We start from the raw sequence: 20,913 nt of genomic DNA, 5'->3' as shown, positions 1-20,913 counted from the left end.
ATTCGTATCTTTCCGTATTGTTGAAAGTTGTTTAATAAAAAGTTTGAATTCGCCGTCTTATTTCAAGTTCAATCTCACCATCATCCTCAATCATTGTACGCTGATGTATACGTGATTCAACAATTGGAAAGAATGTCAGGAAATGTGTTTCTGTTGATAATTATTTGAACTTCATCCGAAGAGCAAAATACGAAGGATATATGTTTAGCTGTGTAAATGTGTACTTACAATCGATAAAGCACCAATCTGAAGACATCATCTGCTTATCGTTATGTTCGTCTAACATCTTATTGATGATGGCCCGGACTTGTTCCAAATCCGATACAGGATTCACTTCAATTTTACCTATACTTATTGCTGAAATAAATAAGAATCTTTAAATATACAGTTTGGTGTTAAACTTTAGTTTTATGGATTGCGAGATTTTTATAATATTCGGACAATCTTCAAAAAAAATGATTAACGTAACTGTTTAAAAACAGGAATAAAGTGAAAAGTAAAAAAAAATAATGGGTTTTTCAATAAGGACTTGACAACTTTTTTTCAAAATAAAATGAAAACCATTTGAGATATTTCAAAAACTTATTATCGGGTTGAAGTACATTCAAAACATTTATGAATGGAACTCGACTTCGCTCATATGGCCACCGCGGGCACGTTTGCAACGGTTGATTCGTTGGACCCAATTTTCCATGACTCGGCCACACATTTCGGCCGAAACGGCTGCTATTTCGCGTTCAATGTTGGCTTTGAGCTCTTCCAACGTCGTCGGCTTATTAGCACTGACCAATGACTTGACGTAGCGCCAAAGAAAAAAATCTAGAGGCGTTAAATCGCATCAACTGGTCCATTTCTGAGATAACACGCTCATCAAACTTGTTCTTCAATAAATCGATTGTAACGTGTGCTGTGTGGCTTGTGGCGCCGTCCTATTGAAACCACATGTTTTCCAAGTCCATATATTCCAATTCGGGCCAAAAATAATAGATAATCATGGCGTGATAACGATCGCCATTCACAGTAACGTGGCGACCAATATCGTCGAAGAAAAAATATGACTCTATGACGCCGCCGGCATGCAAACCGCAACAAAAATAGTTATCTTTTGTGGATGAAGTGGTTTTTCATTAAGCACAAGTAGATTTTCACCCGCCCAATACCGCATATTTTGTTTATTGACAAACCCATTGAGCCAGAAATGAGCTTCGTCACTGAAGTTGATTTTGCGATGAAATTGATAATCTTGGCGCATATTTTCCAGAGCCCAATCGGAGAACGTACGTCGCTTCAAATTGTCCATCGGCTTCAACTCTTGAGTGAGCTTGATCTTGTATGGATGTAAAGTAAGATCCTTAAGCAAAATTTGCCATAAAGTGGTCTTGGCTTTAACTCTTGAGAACGCCGTGGAATTGACTGATTTGCTACGGAAGTTTCAACGGCAGCGATATTTTCGACACTTGGACCAGCCCGCAGTCTCACTGGCACGGCAAGATCACACAACGAATATGTAGACTCAAACTTTTTCACTAAACGTGTCTACCAGAGAATTACGACCGAAAATCGGAGTTAACGCTCTTAAAGTAGCGGCCACCGACTCGAAAAATATGTATCCGCCAACAAAATAGTTTTTGTTGGCGGAAATATTTGATTGAAAACGAATATTCTATTTAGATAAAACCTTACAAAAAGCAAGAGAAATCAGTTAAAGATGATTGGTAGGTTTAGAAACTTCAATTTGGAGGGGTAGTCATTCAAAAATAAACTGATATTGGAGGCGATGAAGATTTTTTACAAGAGGGTTTGCTTGAATTTTTACCAGAAACTACCACGAATTATTAGTAGTATTGAATTTTGCAGATTTTTGTTACTCGAGTACTATTGATACGGTAACTGGTTCAAGATCGAGTCTAATTTTTGTTTATTCGACGAATAGAGAGGAATTTTCCCTTTTCTCTTCTTTTTTAGATTCTAAGAATCTATTAACTTACCTGCTTGGGCTAAAAGGTCCTTATCGTAATGATGCTGTTCGTAATCAGACATTGTTAATTTATTTACACCAACATTAAGATTGTCCAACGCAGTTTGTATTGGAATAGGATTACCATGTTTTCTTTTAGCTAGCATGGGAGCTTTATTCAAATGACTGATGGTGATAATAGAAGGGCCTAATTTACATGCTTCTCCATCAACTTGCATCGGAATTGTTTTAGAAGTTGTAATTTTTGCAGAACGGCATTGAGTTATACATGTACCATGACCACCAGCTTGAAGAAGAGGCTGCAAAAGATATTATTACTATTATAGGATACTTTTCACTCAAATATGAATAAGTATAGCAGACTTGATCATATATATATCGACAGTATTGAGAGGTTGAAGATAGATCTGGTTGAATATAAACCTACGAGGGCAATCTCATAAATACATAGCCTCACCGCCCGATAGTGCGAGTATTGCGCAAGAAATTCACTAGTTTGTAGTCCTTCTAGTAGACTTGTAGTTTTGTTTTGACCGGGCGTAGATGCGGGAGATTTCATCTACATCAACTACTTGTAGTAGGTCAAGACGGTCACATAACTGTACTATACCGATTTATTGGGCAGATTAGACGCTGAATTCAAGAGAAAATTGCCCCAATTGGCGCAGAAAAAGTGCTCTTTCACCATAATAACACACTGGCTCATCGAAAATTGGGTGACTACTTTGAGTCAAATAAGAAATTTATTGCCGCAACTGAAGCTTACTTTGCAGAAATCGACAAAACGTATTTTTCGTTCTAATGAAGAATATTTAAAAATAAGTGATTACAAAGAAATGAGTTTGCTGTGAATGGATAGTATTTTTACTACATATTACAAGAATATCGCATTAGTAAAAGTGGACGAAGGGACATTGAGAAAATCTTCACGTTACCACGAGACAGTGCGCGACATACTAGTCCGGTCAAATTAGAACAAAAAATAAGAGTGAAGCTACATAAATTCCTACAAAGCTGAAAATCAGTAAAATTGTTTGAAATATAATTAGAAACAAAATGTTAAAGTTCCTCATCATTTCCGTGTATGGAAAAAAAATTATTCAAGGTCAAATGTCAAAAAAATAGATTTTATGCGATTTTCAGCAAAACGATAAGTTTTATCATAAAAATACTTCAGACAAAAATTGTAGATCATAAAATTATCTACAAAAAACGCATTAATATCTTTTTACCTACGAGCTACCGTTTCCGATATATAAGTTATAAAAGTTGAAATCGTCATATATACATCTCTAGAGTTGTAATGTTTGATAAATCAGATTTAGTTCAATGTGTTGAATTTTTTAAAAACAATAATTAAACTAAACAAGAGGTTATTAACAACAGCATTTGCTCTGTTTTTTTTTCTATGTACGGAGCTTCTAAAAAAACTACCTGCTTAGATAAGTATAGATATGCATGTTTTGTTAAAAATACTAGAAGTAAAAAACAAGTTCAATTGGCTTTTCTTCTTCCAACCTCAGTTGCTGCTCATCAACATCTTTTTCGGGTTTATTACCAAGTTCAAGTTTTGCTTGGTTATCAGCTAGATCCTACAGACTGAGGCTGGAAGTTGGTCAACAAAACATTAGAACCCGTCTGCGCCGGAAAAACTGCTGAAAACCATTTTGTGCAACTGCAAAAATGGATGCAGTGCTAAAAGTGGTTGTAAAAAAGTCGTACTTTTTTGTTCTCTGGCATGTACACCTTGTTAAGGCCGGTCCTGCTTTAATATGGGGGATGTGTATCTTTTTTATTTTCACCTAAAAGCTACAAGATTGGCAAAACTTCGATTTGATCATTGGAAAACTTTTTTGGTATGGTATCCAAAAAGACTGGTAACACCAATGAGAGATGAAAACCCTCTCTTTTTCCACGTGCCATCTCCTGAAACGATGAAAAGATCTTGTAGACCTCGAGGAATGTTTTGTTTCTCCTTCTCTGCTACAGCTTTCTTCAGAACCATGTCGTAAACCGATTTCATCGCGAATCGTATAATTTCTACGAAGCGTAAGATATTGTTGTCGGATAAGAATTTAAAAAGCCAGCTATTAGAGGGTTGAGAATGAGATCTTTCTTTCCCCTACTATTTCGGATGATTCTTTGTTCCCTTTCGAGGCATATTGCGCAAAAATTTTCTATGTATTACTTGAAAATAACGAAAAACAAAAAAAACATGCTACGATGTTTTCGCTTCCAATTCCAAAGTCACACTGAAATAACCGTTGCAAAATCGGTAAAGGAGAAAGTGGCGACCATTTTTAAAGATTTCTAAGCATAAAAGGGTTTGTATATATGCGTCAGACTTCGATGTCAACTTCAAAAGCCTCTAAAATATGGTGAACATTCGATATCCGGGTAAAGCTTCGAAAGATTTATTTCTACATTCATGTAGATTGAGATTTTTTGAAAATTTCAAGGACGAAGTTCCTATCAAAACTTTCTGTTTTGGTGATGTACATAAGTCAAAGTCCAAAGAAACATTGTTAAAAAATGAAAAAAGTATTTTAAAATTAACTTATTTTGTTTCACAATATTCAGAACGGGAAATTTCGGGAAATAATCTCTTGTGGTATTACTACCGAAAGTATCTTGTATAGCTTCCAAATTAAATTTCCGATTATAATGTACAATTCGATAAAATTCTTATTTGTATTAATATCATCGATATCAAATAATATTATTATGGTTCTACGGTAATAAAAGCCATTTCGTCGTCGACATTTTATTCGTTTCACTTCCGGTTTGTCAAAGGAAATACCTTCGGCGTCAGTTAGATGAAGCTTTAAAATGAAATTAATACCCGAAAAAAAGGAATTTTCGCTTGTTTTTCTTTCAGTTTCCTTCTCGTATTTCATTCGAGATATATGAGGGTATAGATTTTTTTGTGACCCATTTACAGATCTCACCACTGAAAGTTCTTTGGTATATCATATTCGAAGGCACTATAAGGATTCTTTACCATAATCTGCTTACAATCCCTTAGAGATATTTCACTGCCATCTGTATATGTGAATCCTATTTATTTGGGAAATATCTTTTATAGGAATCGATGATTTTGTTATACAGTATGTAACTCTTATAAAATAATTTTCTAATTTTAGAAGCAGAAGAAAGTTCATTAATTTCCTTAATGAAATTTCAAATTATTACTGGTTGCAACGATCCAATTCTATCGGAAATCACGTTTTCAATTTAATATAACATGTGACTCATAACACGCTGAAATCAAGCTTAATTTACCAAACATTATCGTCGATTATTGAAAATTCCATTCAAAGAAAATTTAGAAAATAAAATGATAATAGAAGCCTAGATATTATTCAACATAGTTAATTGCTGTCTATGTGAACAACAGATAAATAATGACACTGCAAATAAACTAATTAATAATTTATAGAACGAAGAACGAAGGACCGGTAGTTGTAAATCATTTCGGATTAGCGCTCGCAAATGAATGTCATCAATGTTATAGGTATTTAACGGAGTATTAATTTGCAGATGATGAGAATAATGCTTTTCACCCTTCTCTCTCCTTCTTTTTCCATTATCCTTCAATGGATGAAGTTACATCATTTATATTTGATTCAGCAGTTATTTCCATGCTTGCCTATCCTGTGCAATTATTAAGGGTTTTGTTTGGTCTATCCATCTAATTGGAGATCTGCCTCTTAGGCGTTTGCCTTCTGCTTTCCCTTTCCATTGTTCCTGATTTTCTAGCTATATTTCCCAGGTACTGCAGATGCATGCGGTTTATTCTGGTTAGCAGCCTTGTACGTGGACCAATTTCTTGCAATACGGATACATTGGTTCGGTGTTTTGTCCATGATACTCGTAAGAGTAATCCACCTTCCCCGTACGTTGCAATGGGGAAGATAAGAGTATCAACTAGACGGATAATCATTAAATAGTCTATTAGCCATTATTATGATTATTTTCAGCTTCCACTTGAAAAAATATATAAATAGAAACCTTTGGTGCTATGGTACTATAATCTAGGCATACCGTCATGAGCTTCGGGTCTTGTTTGGTGGATCGGTGGTTTCCTTCCTGGACATGATATTCGTTATCATTGTTGGGACAATTTGTGTGGATGAACATGTGCTTGGAAATAACCCCGAGATATTCCAGATGCAGAAATTCATGAAAATATTGATCCCAATCAAGGACTTTCAAGAAAAAGGTATCCTTCCTTGAAATAATGTTCGTTATCATTGTTTGGACTACTTCCCAAATTCTTTGGCACTCAAAAATTGTTTCTTTAAGATTATTTCGCGTTCTTCATTTCTGTTGTTCTCACTTTATACAGTTGAAGCTAGTGGACTCTCCATGGTGTCTATTAATTGGCAATACATGCAGTTTTCTGTGTCGCTTCAAATAGAAATTATTATTCTTATTCCTTCAGTCAAATTTGAAACATCAAATTTTTTAATGTAGTTTATCTATAGATTTTTTTATTTTACTGATGTTTCGACCGTGGACAATTTGTGTGGATAAGCATGAGCTTGGAAATAACCCCGAGATATTCCAGATGCAGAAATTCATGAAATGAATTCATGATCCCAATTAAGGCATCCTTCCTGTCATTGTCAGATAGACGTATGTTAGAATGTGTTGATTTGCGGTCACGAGAAACAGATATGGACAGTTAAATGTAACTTAGTTTGTTGTAAAGTACAGAAAAATGTCTGTAAGTCAGGTTCTGTTCACTGATTTTCATATACTTAGTGTTGTTTGGAAAGGCTTATGTCCAGCAATACAACATCTATAAATACTCAGCAATTTAATCAGCAACGTAAATGCTAGAGGGCGTTATATCATATATATTAGATTTTGTGATTTATATTGACAAATGTAAATAGAAGCAGAAAAGTTTAAGTAGGTCTTTTGAAAGTTAACTAAATTAACATTCAAATAACGAAAATAGAGAAAAATCCTTAAAGCTCAAAATTATGTTTACTAAAAAAGAAGGAGTACGTAATGCATGAAAAACTTACCAGCTGATATGTAGTTAAACCAATTACTTCTATCAATCCATCGTCAGTACTTGGTTCGCTGGTGCCCATTGACCTATTCCATGGATGTGTGCCCCCTCCATAACTGAAAATTGAATATTCTGTAATGCGATGGGAATTGAATATACGAGATACGATGAAAAAAACACGGGAAATTATTTTTTTAACAAAAACTAAGAAGATAACATAAAATTAGAATTAATATTGCTTGAAGTAAGTACGGCCCTTCCAATTCCAAACTTGTATCCATGGTTGGAAGCATTTCTTACTCTTTTAATGTCAAGAATGGTGTCGAAATGTTCTCAATTCAGCACATTTCATTTTTCTGTAACTAAAGGTGAATGCTGATGGAATGGAAAAGTTCCAGCGACCAACAACTCTGACGATAAAGTAGAAAGCTAGATTATGGCATCAAAATCGAAAGAAAAAGGATTTTAATGTTAAACTTTGATAAACAGATCACTTTATTTTACAGTTTTATAAACTTGAAGCAAAGCCTTACTGTGTTGTTAAAGATCGACGACGTAAATTGTAAACATTATCTCACTTTGGTGGCTATAGTAGCAAACTGACAAAACCTATTGAGTTGAAACTGTTTATTCCAATAGATAAGATAATGAGTAACTTTTGTCTATATTTTTTTCTACTAAATCTTGTATATATGCAGCAATGCAGGAGCTACTTTCCTGAATACACCAACACCTCCTGAGACATAATAAACAATAGAATAAGCTGGATTAATATGGAGATTAATAGATATAACTTCTGGTAATTGGAGAAGTTCAAAATTTTGCATGGATAATTATTTCGATGATATACAAAACATTGGAAATTCGTAATAATAATCGGGCTTTTTAACTCAGTATTTAAAACATTATTGAACTGATGAAGTATTACCTGGAAATGTTAAGAAAAACAATAGCGTGTACTCTCAATTCCTTTAGTTTGTGTGTTATGTTTTGTCCATCACATTCTAAGACCACGAAATCTGCGAGATCTTTCCACTTCCTCTTCAACAAATCCTTACCGCCCATTTGTCCGTAAAACATTTTATTCCTCAATCTAGAATTAAATTTTTCGGGATGAGCCTCTGAAAATAAAAAAAATACAAATTGGTTAATGTGACAATTTTCGTTTCATACAGGGTGTTTCTATATTCGACCGACAACGCTCTACCACAGAAATATCTCAATAAACGATTGATTTTGATATAGGAATTCGAACCATTACTGGGCCTAGTTGTTGAGATATAGGGCGATCAAAATTTTAAATCAAAATAAAAAATTTGCCTTATATCAAGAACGCCTTTAAATTTTTTTTTTCATTTCATTTTTTTCATTCAGAGGTTGCTTTCGAATTTTCTCACTCTAATATTATTTTAGTTTCTTCATTGTGGATTGAATTTGAATATTTTTACAGAATTATTTCATTTTCTTACAAATATAGTTTTATTGGACTTATTCTACCTACTCATTTATTTACCTTTCATTAAAAACATACTATATCTCTAATAAAAATAGATTTGTCATAATCAGTTTATTTATTTATCAGATTTTTATATTTTCATGGAGCAATCAATATTCTGTTATGATTTGTGAGACCTTGATTGGAGGTTGTCTTTGACACGTGAACAGTTATGTGTACATTTATAGATGAAATTCAATTTCGACCATATGAATGGTCGAAATTAAATCATTCTTTATATTATAGCTTCTCTCTATTGAATGATACTATACGAAAAACGTATTTTAACGTTTTTCAAATATTGGAAATGGATTTATCGATTCATATCTAATTCATAGTTAAATGCATTATCCCTTCAGTTGTTTCCTCTTGTAAATTTTTTTATCATATTTTTCGAGGTTGCTGAATATAAATATGAATTTATGAAACTGGAAATAAAACGATATTCTACAGAACAAATATATTTGAAAACGTGTAAAAGGTTTTTGATATGTCAAAAAAAATAACGTTTTTCGCTAGTTCCAGTTGGGATTAAACAAAAACTGAACGTTGTAATGCATTTCATTTCCTCAAAAAGACTTTTTACACTACATTGTTCTATAGCATATTGAATTTATTTGTTAATTTTCCTTCCTTCCGCCGAATGCTGCAACTCTAGCCAATTACAGGCCTTATAATTTTGTCTTGAATCCACATAAGTTCTATAACTTTCAAGAACAGTCCAGAATATTCCATAGCATTACAATAATATAGGCAAAATCCAAACTTCAGTGATATCGCCACTTGCTAAGCTCATCCATTTTTCTAATTCTTTAGTAGCGATCCTGGCTCTAAAATATCCCAATGATTTCCTCTTAGAGCATGAACTATACAAAAACTGATCCTTTTAGTTGATCAACTCCAACCCCATAATCACTTAGATTGCTTACTATCAAGAACAAAATCCACGTTTTCGAAAAAGTCCTGCAGCTATTTCTTCAATGCCGCGCAGAAACCGATTCACGTCAAATACAGCCTCACAACTTTTTTTCCTGGAAGTATCGTTGCCATTGTTATTTTCAGAACCGTCATCGGAAAGCTAATCTGAACCTGAAACTTCGATTTCTAATGATATTCACGGTACCATCGCCGTTTCTTCAAATTCAAAATCTTTTACTGAAAAAAAGCTGAAAGGGAAAGCAAGAAAGGGAATGCAAAGGGCATTACTCCATTCATATGGCTGCACATTTGCTTAAACAGTGCAGCTGTACTAATAATTCTGTAAGGTACAATATGACCATTGAATAAAAGCTGTATCTGATTCGCTATCAGACTCTTGATGAGGTAACTGAGGACGAAATACTGCTTTGGATTCTCGAATGAATTGAAATTGCTAATGACCTGATCACTTTCGGAACCACTTAACCACCGACAAAAAAGACAAACTACAAGGAGGCAAATATACAACACGTTTGCAATTATCAAGATTTATTAACACACAGATAAAAATTTTGGATGAGACCTAGTGGAAGAGCCTTGTAACAAACCAACTCTGGAGAGCCTGGATGAGATTGTGAGCGAGGAAATAATTAAAGAGATTATCCAGACAATTGTCACTTACAAGGCCTCTTCCTTTTTAGTAAGGAAGTAGTAAGAAGTGTTTTTCTAATAAGAATTATGCAAATAGTAATTGTCTTCTTCTTCTCTTCATCCTTCTTGTATGGTAGGTTTAAACCTGTTTCTTCTTCAGTTTCAGCTTCGTGGATCCAGATTGTCACACCATCTTTTTCTCGGTCGACCAATACCTCTTCTGCCCGTTGGTGAGCTATCTCTTGCGATATACACTAGTCTTTAGATTGTCATTCTGCTAATGTGACAATTCCATTCTTGTTTTCGTTTTATAGTTTATAGGGGCATTAACTTAGACACAACTTTGAAACTAGTCACAAAAGTAATAACAAACAAAATTAACCCAATTACATCTTTGTTGGAAGAACAACAAGGCTTTAGATCCGGAAGGTCATGCGTGAGACAAGTAGTTGAAAAATCCATAGAATATAACAAACCAGCATGAGTGTTTCATAGACTTTCAGACAGCGTTTGAGCGCATTCAACTTGAAGATGTTATACACTTGCTTTATAATAGAGACATCCCCATAAATATAGTTCAGTTTCTGGGTCAATCCCCGAAAATATCGATGCAAACGGATATCTGAGGCACTGAATATTTCATACGAACGCTTTCATCATAGAGTTCACGTCAATTTAGAAGCATCGGGTTCGATCTGTGCTCGATTTGAAAACGATGTAGACTTCTTAAACCGAATTGTTACTATGGATGAGACTTCTTGGGTACATTTCTACGATCCAGAAACAAAGCAACAATCGATGGAATGGCGACACTCTGGTTCTCCAAGTCCTAAGAAGTTTCGTGTCCAAAAATCTGCTGGAAAAGTTCATGCCTCAGTTTTTTGGGATTGCCATGGAGTAAGCATGATTGATTTTTTGGATAAGGGTAGAACAATAACTGTAGATTACTATTCGATCACTCTACGGGAAAAAATTAAAGAGAAAAGACGCGGAAATCTATCCAAAGGTGTTTTGTTTTTGCAGGATAGCGCCCCTGTACTCAAATCTCATATTGCCATGTAAAAAATTCGTGATTTAGGATTAGAATTACTAGAACCCCCCCTTATTCACCAGATTTGGCTCCGTCCGACTATCATCTCTTTCCTCATCTGAAAAAAATGTTTAAAAGGTCGCAAATTGTCTTCCAATGAGAAAGTAATAAAAGCTGTGGAGTTCTGGTTTGCAGAGCATCTTTTTGAAAGGTCTAGAGACGTTGCAGGTTCGCTGTAATAATTGTATCCAATTAGAGGAGAATATGTTGAATAATAAAATATTTTGAGATTGAAATTTTGTTTGGTTCTATAGTAGGCTAAGAATTATTCAATATATTTTCGTATACAGCAGAGACAAGACCCGATATAACTAAGACAAAAAGACTACTGGCGACAACAGAAATGAAAGTACTCAGGAAAATAGCAGGGAAAACACTTTTAGACAGAGAAAGAAGTGAAAACGTAAGAAATAAGTGCAAGGTAGAAAATGTAATTGACTGGGTACTAAAACGAATACTAATTGTTATTTATAGAAATTATTTGGTTGGTACTCGCGCGTGGAATGTTTTGGCCACAACTTTCAGTACAACTAGGGAAGTAATATCAAAGTTTGTAAACGTTTCTGATAAGGCAGAGTACAAATAAAAGAGGTGAATGCGGCGGAAGTTGTCAACACAACTGCTATAAGAATAATAATAGGTATCGAGATAGACAAAATAACAGTCATAGGGGTTACCCAAATTGAGTTATACAGAAAGATGCAATTATAATAACGAAAGAGATGGGCAATAACGAAGTGGAAAGCAATTTGGGAAACCAAAGGGAGTCCCAGTTAGGTCTAGTGAGGGAACGCAAATATTTACTTAGGACCATTTCTCTGTCAAACTTTGAGTTATATACTACTCAAGTAAAAGGATACAAAAACATGATTCTAGATACTTATAAATACAAGGGCAAATGTATCTATTTTGAAAAAATGGATGATTAAACCATCGTATCTGCTAGAAAAATCTGAAACTGGATAAATTATGAGAAACAACAGAAACAAGAATATCTCGGATGAAATTTTAGGACGAGACGTCATTATAAAATTGAATTGAAGTAAACTGAATTATTCTGGTTGGTCGATAACTGTGGTACAAGGACGTCCCTTTTTAATAGCATTTTTAATTGTAGAATTTTAATTGTAGAATCCTGGGTGTGCGAATACAGTATTTCAATTTTGCTAGTCCTGAAAAAGTCTATGATACAGAGAAGAGAAAACTGGTAGTAAGGAGAAAAAAATGATTTCAGCATCACCACACACAGACAGTATACTAGATAAATGAAGTAGAACCAAATCATTTAAGTCTAGTAATACGATTTTCTCGGTGTTCAAAGTAATCACCATCCACATCAATGTACTTTTCTAACCAAAGCTTCCATAATTTAACGACTTGAAGCAAGTCGTCTTTTGAAGGTAAACATTTGATGGTTTACCAGTTTTGCCGTAACTGCTTTGAGCTGCTCAATTGCTTAATTTCCTCATTGTTGGTTGCTATTTAAGTATTGGAATATGGCAACACTGCTGTAAATCTGTCAAGTCTGATATTGCCATCATAAAGTTTGACATTTTTAATGGAGAACGTATTCAGGGTTTTTTTAAGTTATTTACAGATACTTAAAATATCATCTTGGTCAAAAAATGGAATTAAATCGCGATGATTTCCTATGACTTTCGATGTGGATTAATTCAACAGCAGTGTGGTGATCAACTCGCTTCGACTTTTGGTCATAAAGCACCATCTCGAGTCACAGTGTTTGGCTGGTTTCGCCGAATTCAATCGTGGTTGTACTTCGCGACCAAAATCGGCTGTTGTGCCAGAAAACATCGATGCTGTGCGTGATTGGCATGTGACAAGCCGATGACAGCCAAATGTTCCACGAACATCAAAAAAATTTGTTCAGGTTGCATACCGCATATTTTGATAATCGCATAAAGAAAAGCTCGTGTCGATTGGTGCAAAGAAATGCCGAAAAAATTCAAAAGCGGTGCTTTAAAAGTCTGTAAAATCGTGACAGGAGGCGAATCATGGATCTATACATATGAACCCGAAAATAAACAACAATTGACTGGATCTATCAAGACGAGCCAAATCCAAAAGTAGTTCACGCAAGAAGCACTTCGAAGAAAAAGTTCGGCTGGTTTTTTCGGAATAACATGTATATGTTTCATCGCCTGTTACTATTTCTTACTATTTCAAAAAGAATATCCATCATTATTTAACATTTCTAACGTTTCTTGAAAGATTTTTTCTCGCTCTCCTTTTGGAAATCGTTAAGCGTAACACAAAAGTTACCTTGATAAGTGCTTATCAGATCTTCTCCGATTGTATGTCTCACTATCTCAATTTGTCAAACAGTAATTGCAGAATAACAAAACGCAGTTGCACGTGAAGGATTTTCATCACTAAAGGCCGCTTGACATGATGCAATGTTTCTTGTTCAAAAGCATGCGCAAATGAGTTTCTAATCTTCTTATATTACGTTCTATTTTCTTTAGGACTTTTTTATTGTGTTTTTATCCATTCTCAACTATGTTTCCTATGTTTTCTCTAGCTAATAGGTTCATCAGAAACCAAAAGCAACGCAGAGACAGATATAATTATTGCCAGTGATACACTGGCCACTTATTTCTTGTTTACTTTAATTAGCTTTGTTATTTTCAATTTTAAACTGGCCACAAAATATTAAATAAAGTTTGAGGTTAGGAAATTGTTTATTTTTCTTTTGGAATTTTGATTAGTGGTAACCATGATGCAGTGGGAAGAGTCTTACATAATGTCAAACAATATGCAATATTCGTCTATGTAAAATTTTTATCTTTCAAGAAATTGTATGCAATTTCTTGCACATTATCTCACACCATGTCAAGCTGCCTTAAATGCGCTCTGCAAACGTTCAAGACTTGGTCGTTCATTTAAACTGACTTCTAATACATGGATAGTATCGTATAGTGACTTATCTGCAGTTAGAGCTCACTTCATGAGGATGATGGTATCAGAAAATGCAGTGTTATTAGCCCTAGCTCCACTAGTTTAGTGGTATTTCAAAATATACAGAGTTGACCTCGTATTTAAAAAGAGCAGACTTGATTTTCTTATGGTAATTGAAATTCTGTTATTATTTTTACACATTCTTTTCGATTTTTTAAGCTCCTAGCTATTATAATACTTATTCAGTCGAACGTTTATTGTTGTACCAAAAGGGAGCAGTATTTTTCATTGAAATCTTTTGATTTTAAATGAAGAAGACAGCTATTTTTTAATAAAATCTTGAATAATAATGAGCAATTGAGATTTTACACTGTGATACATATTAGGTGGGAAGTTTGAGATTTTTGCACGGCGCGTAGTTCTAAGCTATCTTCTGCAGCTTTACCAATGCCCGAATTCTTATCTTTTTGTTTCGAAATAGGTGCAAAATATTCGTTCTTTGGATCGAAATATAAAGAAAAATTATTTCGCACGAAAAATTTGTAAGATGTATTTATAATAGTTGTCTTTGTGGAGCATGGCGCGTCTGAAGGTACGTGTATATAGAAATAATGATTCCAACTACTTTTTTCGTTGTTCAAATTCTTTTCATAGGCAAAGACGTAAACAGAGATGGCCTAACGACTTCTATAGAGATTAAAGAGAATAATTATAGACATCTACTCACCTCTAGCTTCGTGAAATTCCAACGCAATATGAGCATCGACTCCTAGCGAATAGTAATTATTGACGACGTTAAGAGGTAGATTTTCTTTACCTGTGGGCTCGTTCGACGCCGGCGGCGGAGCGTCTTTATTTTTCTCGACCTCCAAAGACCACCTGTCCAGATTCACTATATCGCTTTGGCTTATATTCGATAATATTTTCGAGATCGGTTCGTCGGTGTAACCCTGGAACAATAATTATTTTTTCATTAAATTATTAGAAAATACTAAAAGCTCGAATTAATACACGAAATGCACTGTGATAAAATAACATTAATTCCATAAAAAATCTGCTACAATATAAAAATAATAGCCATAATACATTATAAGATCTGCACGATAAAACGATACTTTAAAACGTAATTGTATGCAATGAACCTAAACTAATGTAACCAAAATGGCTTTGTGACCTTTCCGGATTAAAACGCATTTCCGTTCGAAATATGTTGTGGGTAGTAACTTCATTTCGTCTCGTGTTACTTTTCGAGAGCCTATTGATGAATTCCGAAAGAGAATCTTGGAAGGACATGAACTTGATGACAAGTTTTGACCTTGTCTTTATGAATAGACGAGAGTCGGTAAGTGTGGGTTTATTGAGTTAGTAATTAACGTGGAAATAATGCTGTGACATAAAAAAGATTTTCTCATACGACAATTCGTTTCTGAGTTATAGGCATTTAAAGTTGCGAAATCAGAAAATATATTTAAGTATATTTTCTAAATTATACATTCGAACATTATGAATTTTTAATACACGATCACGTAAGTCCATGTAGTATGTTTGACGGAATAAATAATTCTACACTACTATCGGAAGGCCAGGGGCGGCTCACGCCCAACGGTTATCAACCCGTAAATTTTATTAATACAATTTAAAGATAGAAATAATGAATTTTTCAATCGATTTTTTAACAAAAAGTTGCTCTCTGTTTAAGTCGATGAAATTTATGGTTTAGATTCTTAGATCGTTGTATATTCCAAAGAAACCGTTCGCCATGAAGAGACATTGTGAGGAAAATGATCATAAATTGTAATTATCCAGTGAAAATACTCACAGAAGAAATTAAAACATAATCAAACATTTTTCGAAAAACTAATGAATAAAAAAATAAACATTTGTACTACACCCTATCGAAGATCATATTATTAGCACAAGGAAAAACTTGAAAGAGATTGATAATTAAAATATAAAAAAACATTTTTCCTAATAGGTGAATTCGTCGGGGAGGTCCATTTGCATGGCCACCACTTTTCCATGTATTGAATACAATGGATTCATTTTTTCCTTGGGATATCTTAAAAGCTTGGTATATGCAACATCAGTAAACACTAGGAACGAAATGATCGATAGAATAAACTTCTACTGTGACGCTATAAGGCAGAATCTTGGAATGCTCTTTCTTTCAAGTTCAAAGTTCCGTAAATTACAAAGTGTGTAGAAGGGCAATGTACCCACTTCGAACATTTAATATGAATTTTTTTCAATTTTCAGTAAATAATGACAATTTATGATAATTTTCTTCAGAATGTCTCTTTATGGTGAACGGTTTCCTTGCCATGTATAACGATCTAAACATCTGCATATCTCCTAAACCATAAATTTTATCGAGTTAAACAAAGAGTAACTTTTTGTTAAAAAATCGATTGAAAAATTTATTATCGCTATCTTTACATTATACTAGTTGTTCCTGTAGAAGTTATGGATTGTTAACCATTCAGTATGAGCTGCCCTTGGCAGCTTAGAATTATTTATACCATGAAACATCCCTGTATATTAGACCTTACGTTTGCTACTAAACGGATATGATGTAAGCCCAGAATGAGTCATTTTGGAGGAGCATACGAGTGATAGAACACCACGTATTAAGTATATAACCTCCATAGAGATGGATGAAGTGGTTAGGGTGGGAGGTGTCGGGTTTTAACGACGCCTTTGGAATAGTTAATTCAGATGAAATGGGCACTTTTTTGAAAGTTTTGTGAAGTAGTACGATAAGGTAGAGATTCTGATCGCTCGAACGATGGATAAGTTGTTGTAGTTCCAATAAGGTGAAATAAATAGTCCGGGCTCTGTTTGATGAGTGCCCACTGTTTCCGCAGCCTTGCAAAGAGTTATAGAGAAGATATTCAGGTAATAGTTTAAAGGAACCAGTTTATACTAAACAAAAAACAATGAATATCATTTACAATTGTTCGTATAATAATTTTGGAAAGATATATGGTTGAAAATTAAAAAAAGTAGATATATTATTATTTATAATGTTCCCTGTTGAAAATGCAACTATATATAACTCACCAAAAAGAAGTTCACATGAGAAAATTTAACAATGTTATTTCACACTGAGAGCATCTGTTTATTAAATATACATTTGTCCAATTTATTAAATGATTTTGGTTTCACGGTTCACGTTTACTTGGAAACATCCCATTTATTTATTGACTTGTTTACATAATATTTTACTTTGTAAACGAGTTTCCCGATAGGTACATCCAATATGTTGATGTTTATTTCAATTTCACAATATTTATACTGATAATTGGATTGATAAATTGATTTCTATGAAACGGAAAGTGATGTTAGATAATATAACTCTGCTGGATTGCAGGTTTTTGATCCGTATTGTAACAATTTCATCATTCTAATTATTCAAAAATTTGGAAAACGAAAATTGCCACCCACAAATTCACTCAGAATTCAAAAAGAAATAGTAGATAATGATTATCGTAGTGAAATATCAAAAAGAGAGACTAGAAAAAATGGTAATAATAATTAGAATAATTAAGAAGAAAGATAATAGAAATAAAAAATTAGTTAGTCTATTTAAGTGGAATAAGAATCGATGTACCCTGTTAAAAATTTCTTCGGTAATTTTACCAAAAAGTATAGGAAGTTTTAGGTATAACGTTTTAGAGAATTTACTAAGCAAAATAATTCAATTCAATTTGAAAAAATCCCAAAATTCCATTTTAATTTAAAATTTTATTCAAAGATTAATCATAAGGATACTTATTAAATTTACTTATTTAATTAAAAATACTTATAGTAAAATCATGATAATTTCCACGTTTGGGTTTCCGGATACGATCTTTTTAACAAAAATATTTTCAAAGATGGCCTGTAACTTTGTTATTTTAAATATTTGAATGCTTACTTTGGGATATATTAATTTTTTGTAAAAAATAACAGTAAATAAAGTACATGTTCTTGAAATAACTTTGTCACATTCACCATGTATTAAAAGCAAATTTACATAATCTTCGTTATTAAACTGAGAAAATATCAACAATTGACTAATGGCAGTTAAATAAATGTCATTTATTACAAAGCCTACTAAAAGTATACATAAAAAATTAAAACTTGTTAAAAAACACAATAATAATTAAAAACCTAAAATATCTCGGAAACGACTAAAAGTTGGAATAGACCTTGACAAGATAAAGGAAAATACTTTTTTATTTGTTAGTGCTTGTATCAACAAGTTAAAATAAAATTTAGACCACACCTGGATCTCTAGAAATTTACAGAAAGTTCTATTTAAAAAAATAAAGAAATTTGATATTTATGAAGTTAAACTTCCAACACTTTTTATACACACCCTGTATAAAATGAAAAATTTTTCAACATTGATTCAAATACATCTGACCTTACTAAGAGCAACTGAATAGAAGCTATTTTCATATCTTTAAGGGTATACTCGTAAAAAAATAATTTATAAAAGTCTGCAACGTTCAAATTTTTTACAAAAATATTAACTCAAAAAGTATGCATTTTTCGAAAAAAGTTTTCAGACAAAAGTATACTAAAATTTTACGTAGATTTCATAAATGTATTACTATACAGAGTGTTCTATTTAGAATAACAAAGTTACAGTCGACTTCCGGTTCTACCGTACCCAAACGTAGAAATTTTTATGATTTTATTATGAGTATTTTGCCATATACAGATAGTTTCAACCCGTCGTACGACACCCTGTATAGGTAAGCGAAGACCTCGGAAATAGTGAAAGTGTTTTCCGGGTAAACGCGAATATAGTGCTAGCGTATAGGTGACATTTCATATGAATCGAGATTTAATTTTTTTAATTTCTTATTTCATGGCCCTTTTGTTATATTAATTAATGCTTCTAAATTTTCTTGATTTCAGGTCTTTTCTGTTCCAAAATTAGTCAATTTTTGACTTTATTTCGAAAATTATTAAAAAAAATAGTTTCGAAATAAAAAAGACCTGAAATCAAGAAGATTTAGAAGCATTAATTTAATTTTTTTGAGTTAGTTAGTTTAGCTTTTTTCTTAGACGGTACCCGTCATTTTCCAGACCAAACGTTTAAGACAAGGTGTGGCATTCTCACAGGCGAATGCACAAGATTTTATTTTGACAGACTATTTTTTATACAGACTGGGGTAGAAATCTTTGAAAATGATAAAAAGTGAAAAAAATAATAGTAGAATGAAACCAGTTGGAGAATATAATAAAAATAAAAGGAAAAATAATTTACGGGAGATGTGGGGTTGGAAAGGGGAAGGGGGAGAGCTTTTCAAGACAAGGAAAAAAGTCCAATGGCAAAGTTGTAAATAATAAAAAGATCTACAACTCTCGTAATCACGCTTATTTTACATAACCTCAAAATTTATGTGAAAAATTCAAAAAACCAAGTTTTTGGTTTTTCATTTTCATCTTCTACATTATTTTTCACGAAGTTTGATGAAAACTTACCTTTTTATGTCTCAACCACACTGTAATTTATTTGATTTGAAAAATCTATTTTTCCACCTTATTTAGACTTAATATCGAAAAAGCACCCCAATTTACAAACGGAGATTCTCTCGTCAAAATATCAGCTTTTTTTGAAATAGTCGGTGAGTTTTTTGTTTGTTGAAATCTCTACTTTCTGATGGAGTAAAAAATACTACTATCACCGTGGTAAGCTTCTTAAAAAACGAAAAAAAAAAACCGCAACAACTTTAAAATAGAACTTTTCCATTATACCCCTCGAATAATGTCAAGTATAATTAGACGAAATGACATTTAGCGGTTGTATATTACTTCAAATTTAAAGAAGTACCTGACAAACCTCTTATAAAGAGCTGCGTTACCATTTAATACAATTAATAGCGATATTTACGACTATACCACTCCAACTTTCCAAAGCGAAAGGATTGACACCAACAATACCTTAAAATAAAGCCCTTCAAATCTCTTTGAAAACGCCATTTGAATATTGAAATCCACCCCAATACTTTGAAAGTAGAATTCACATTTTAATCCGCAAATTATGTTTGGAAGTGATTAAAACTTTGAAAGGGAAAACCATTCGCATTTATAGGACATCAAAGATATTGTTCGATTGAAACCTCTCGCTTTGATCTCAAACTTTTAAAAATACAAGCAGGTTGTGTATTTGAGAGTTTACATTTTAGTCAGATTAATAATGGGGAAAACGACGTTACGATTACTGCTGCTGCTTTATCGTAATTATTCCATCAATTCCACAATGGTATAAATTCACAGGAATACTCATCTTTTATAGTATGAGGTTAATATTCATAAACCATAATCGTCCCTAATACATTCTGGCTTTTAATAATAGTTTAAAGTGGAGAATAAGGACGAATCATGAAAAATATTTGAGAAAAATGGAAAAATTCAGAACAGACGCTGAGAGAATAATCCATTTAGATGATTTTTATGTAAATAAGAGACATGAATGTAAATGTTTTTAAAAAGTACGTCTATCCAATATTGGAATCCCGTCAGTTCAACCACACTTTTAGATAATGTTAGGGTTAAAAAATTGTTTCCAATGGCTAATTGGGAAAACTTTGTATGGAAGACCAGTTAGAAAAGACGATTATATATACATCAACGTATGAAAAATACATTATTGATGAAATGTACAGAAATTACATTTTTATTTCAATCATTATTAAACATTAGAATGTAGAAAGAATGCCAGAAGACAGATGGGAAAAGTGGGCTAAAACTCAGAGACCGAACACACGCAGACCTATAGGCAGACCACCACCAAAGAGGTGGTACGAGAGCTGGAGTTCAGCTCCTCAGGAAGATCCAGGAAGAGA

General features: G+C 33.2%; 1 protein-coding gene across 8 annotated transcripts in view; it reads right to left on the bottom strand.

Annotated features, from left to right (window-relative positions):
* Positions 1 to 20,913, bottom strand: part of LOC130896862 (eye-specific diacylglycerol kinase) — a 257,836-nt gene that overhangs the window by 26,837 nt on the left and 210,086 nt on the right. For all 8 annotated transcript variants that reach the window (XM_057805221.1, XM_057805220.1, XM_057805227.1 and 5 more), the window contains 5 exons: positions 14,799 to 15,021; positions 7,930 to 8,122; positions 7,015 to 7,117; positions 1,989 to 2,277; positions 229 to 357 (listed from right to left, as the gene is read on the bottom strand). In XM_057805221.1, coding sequence (XP_057661204.1) covers positions 229 to 357; positions 1,989 to 2,277; positions 7,015 to 7,117; positions 7,930 to 8,122; positions 14,799 to 15,021 — 937 coding nt within the window. The remainder of the gene's footprint in view (positions 1 to 228; positions 358 to 1,988; positions 2,278 to 7,014; positions 7,118 to 7,929; positions 8,123 to 14,798; positions 15,022 to 20,913) is intronic.

This window comes from Diorhabda carinulata, chromosome 7, assembly GCF_026250575.1.
Source record: "Diorhabda carinulata isolate Delta chromosome 7, icDioCari1.1, whole genome shotgun sequence".
NCBI lineage: Eukaryota > Metazoa > Arthropoda > Insecta > Coleoptera > Chrysomelidae > Diorhabda > Diorhabda carinulata.
This window is presented reverse-complemented; position numbering and strand designations above follow the sequence as displayed.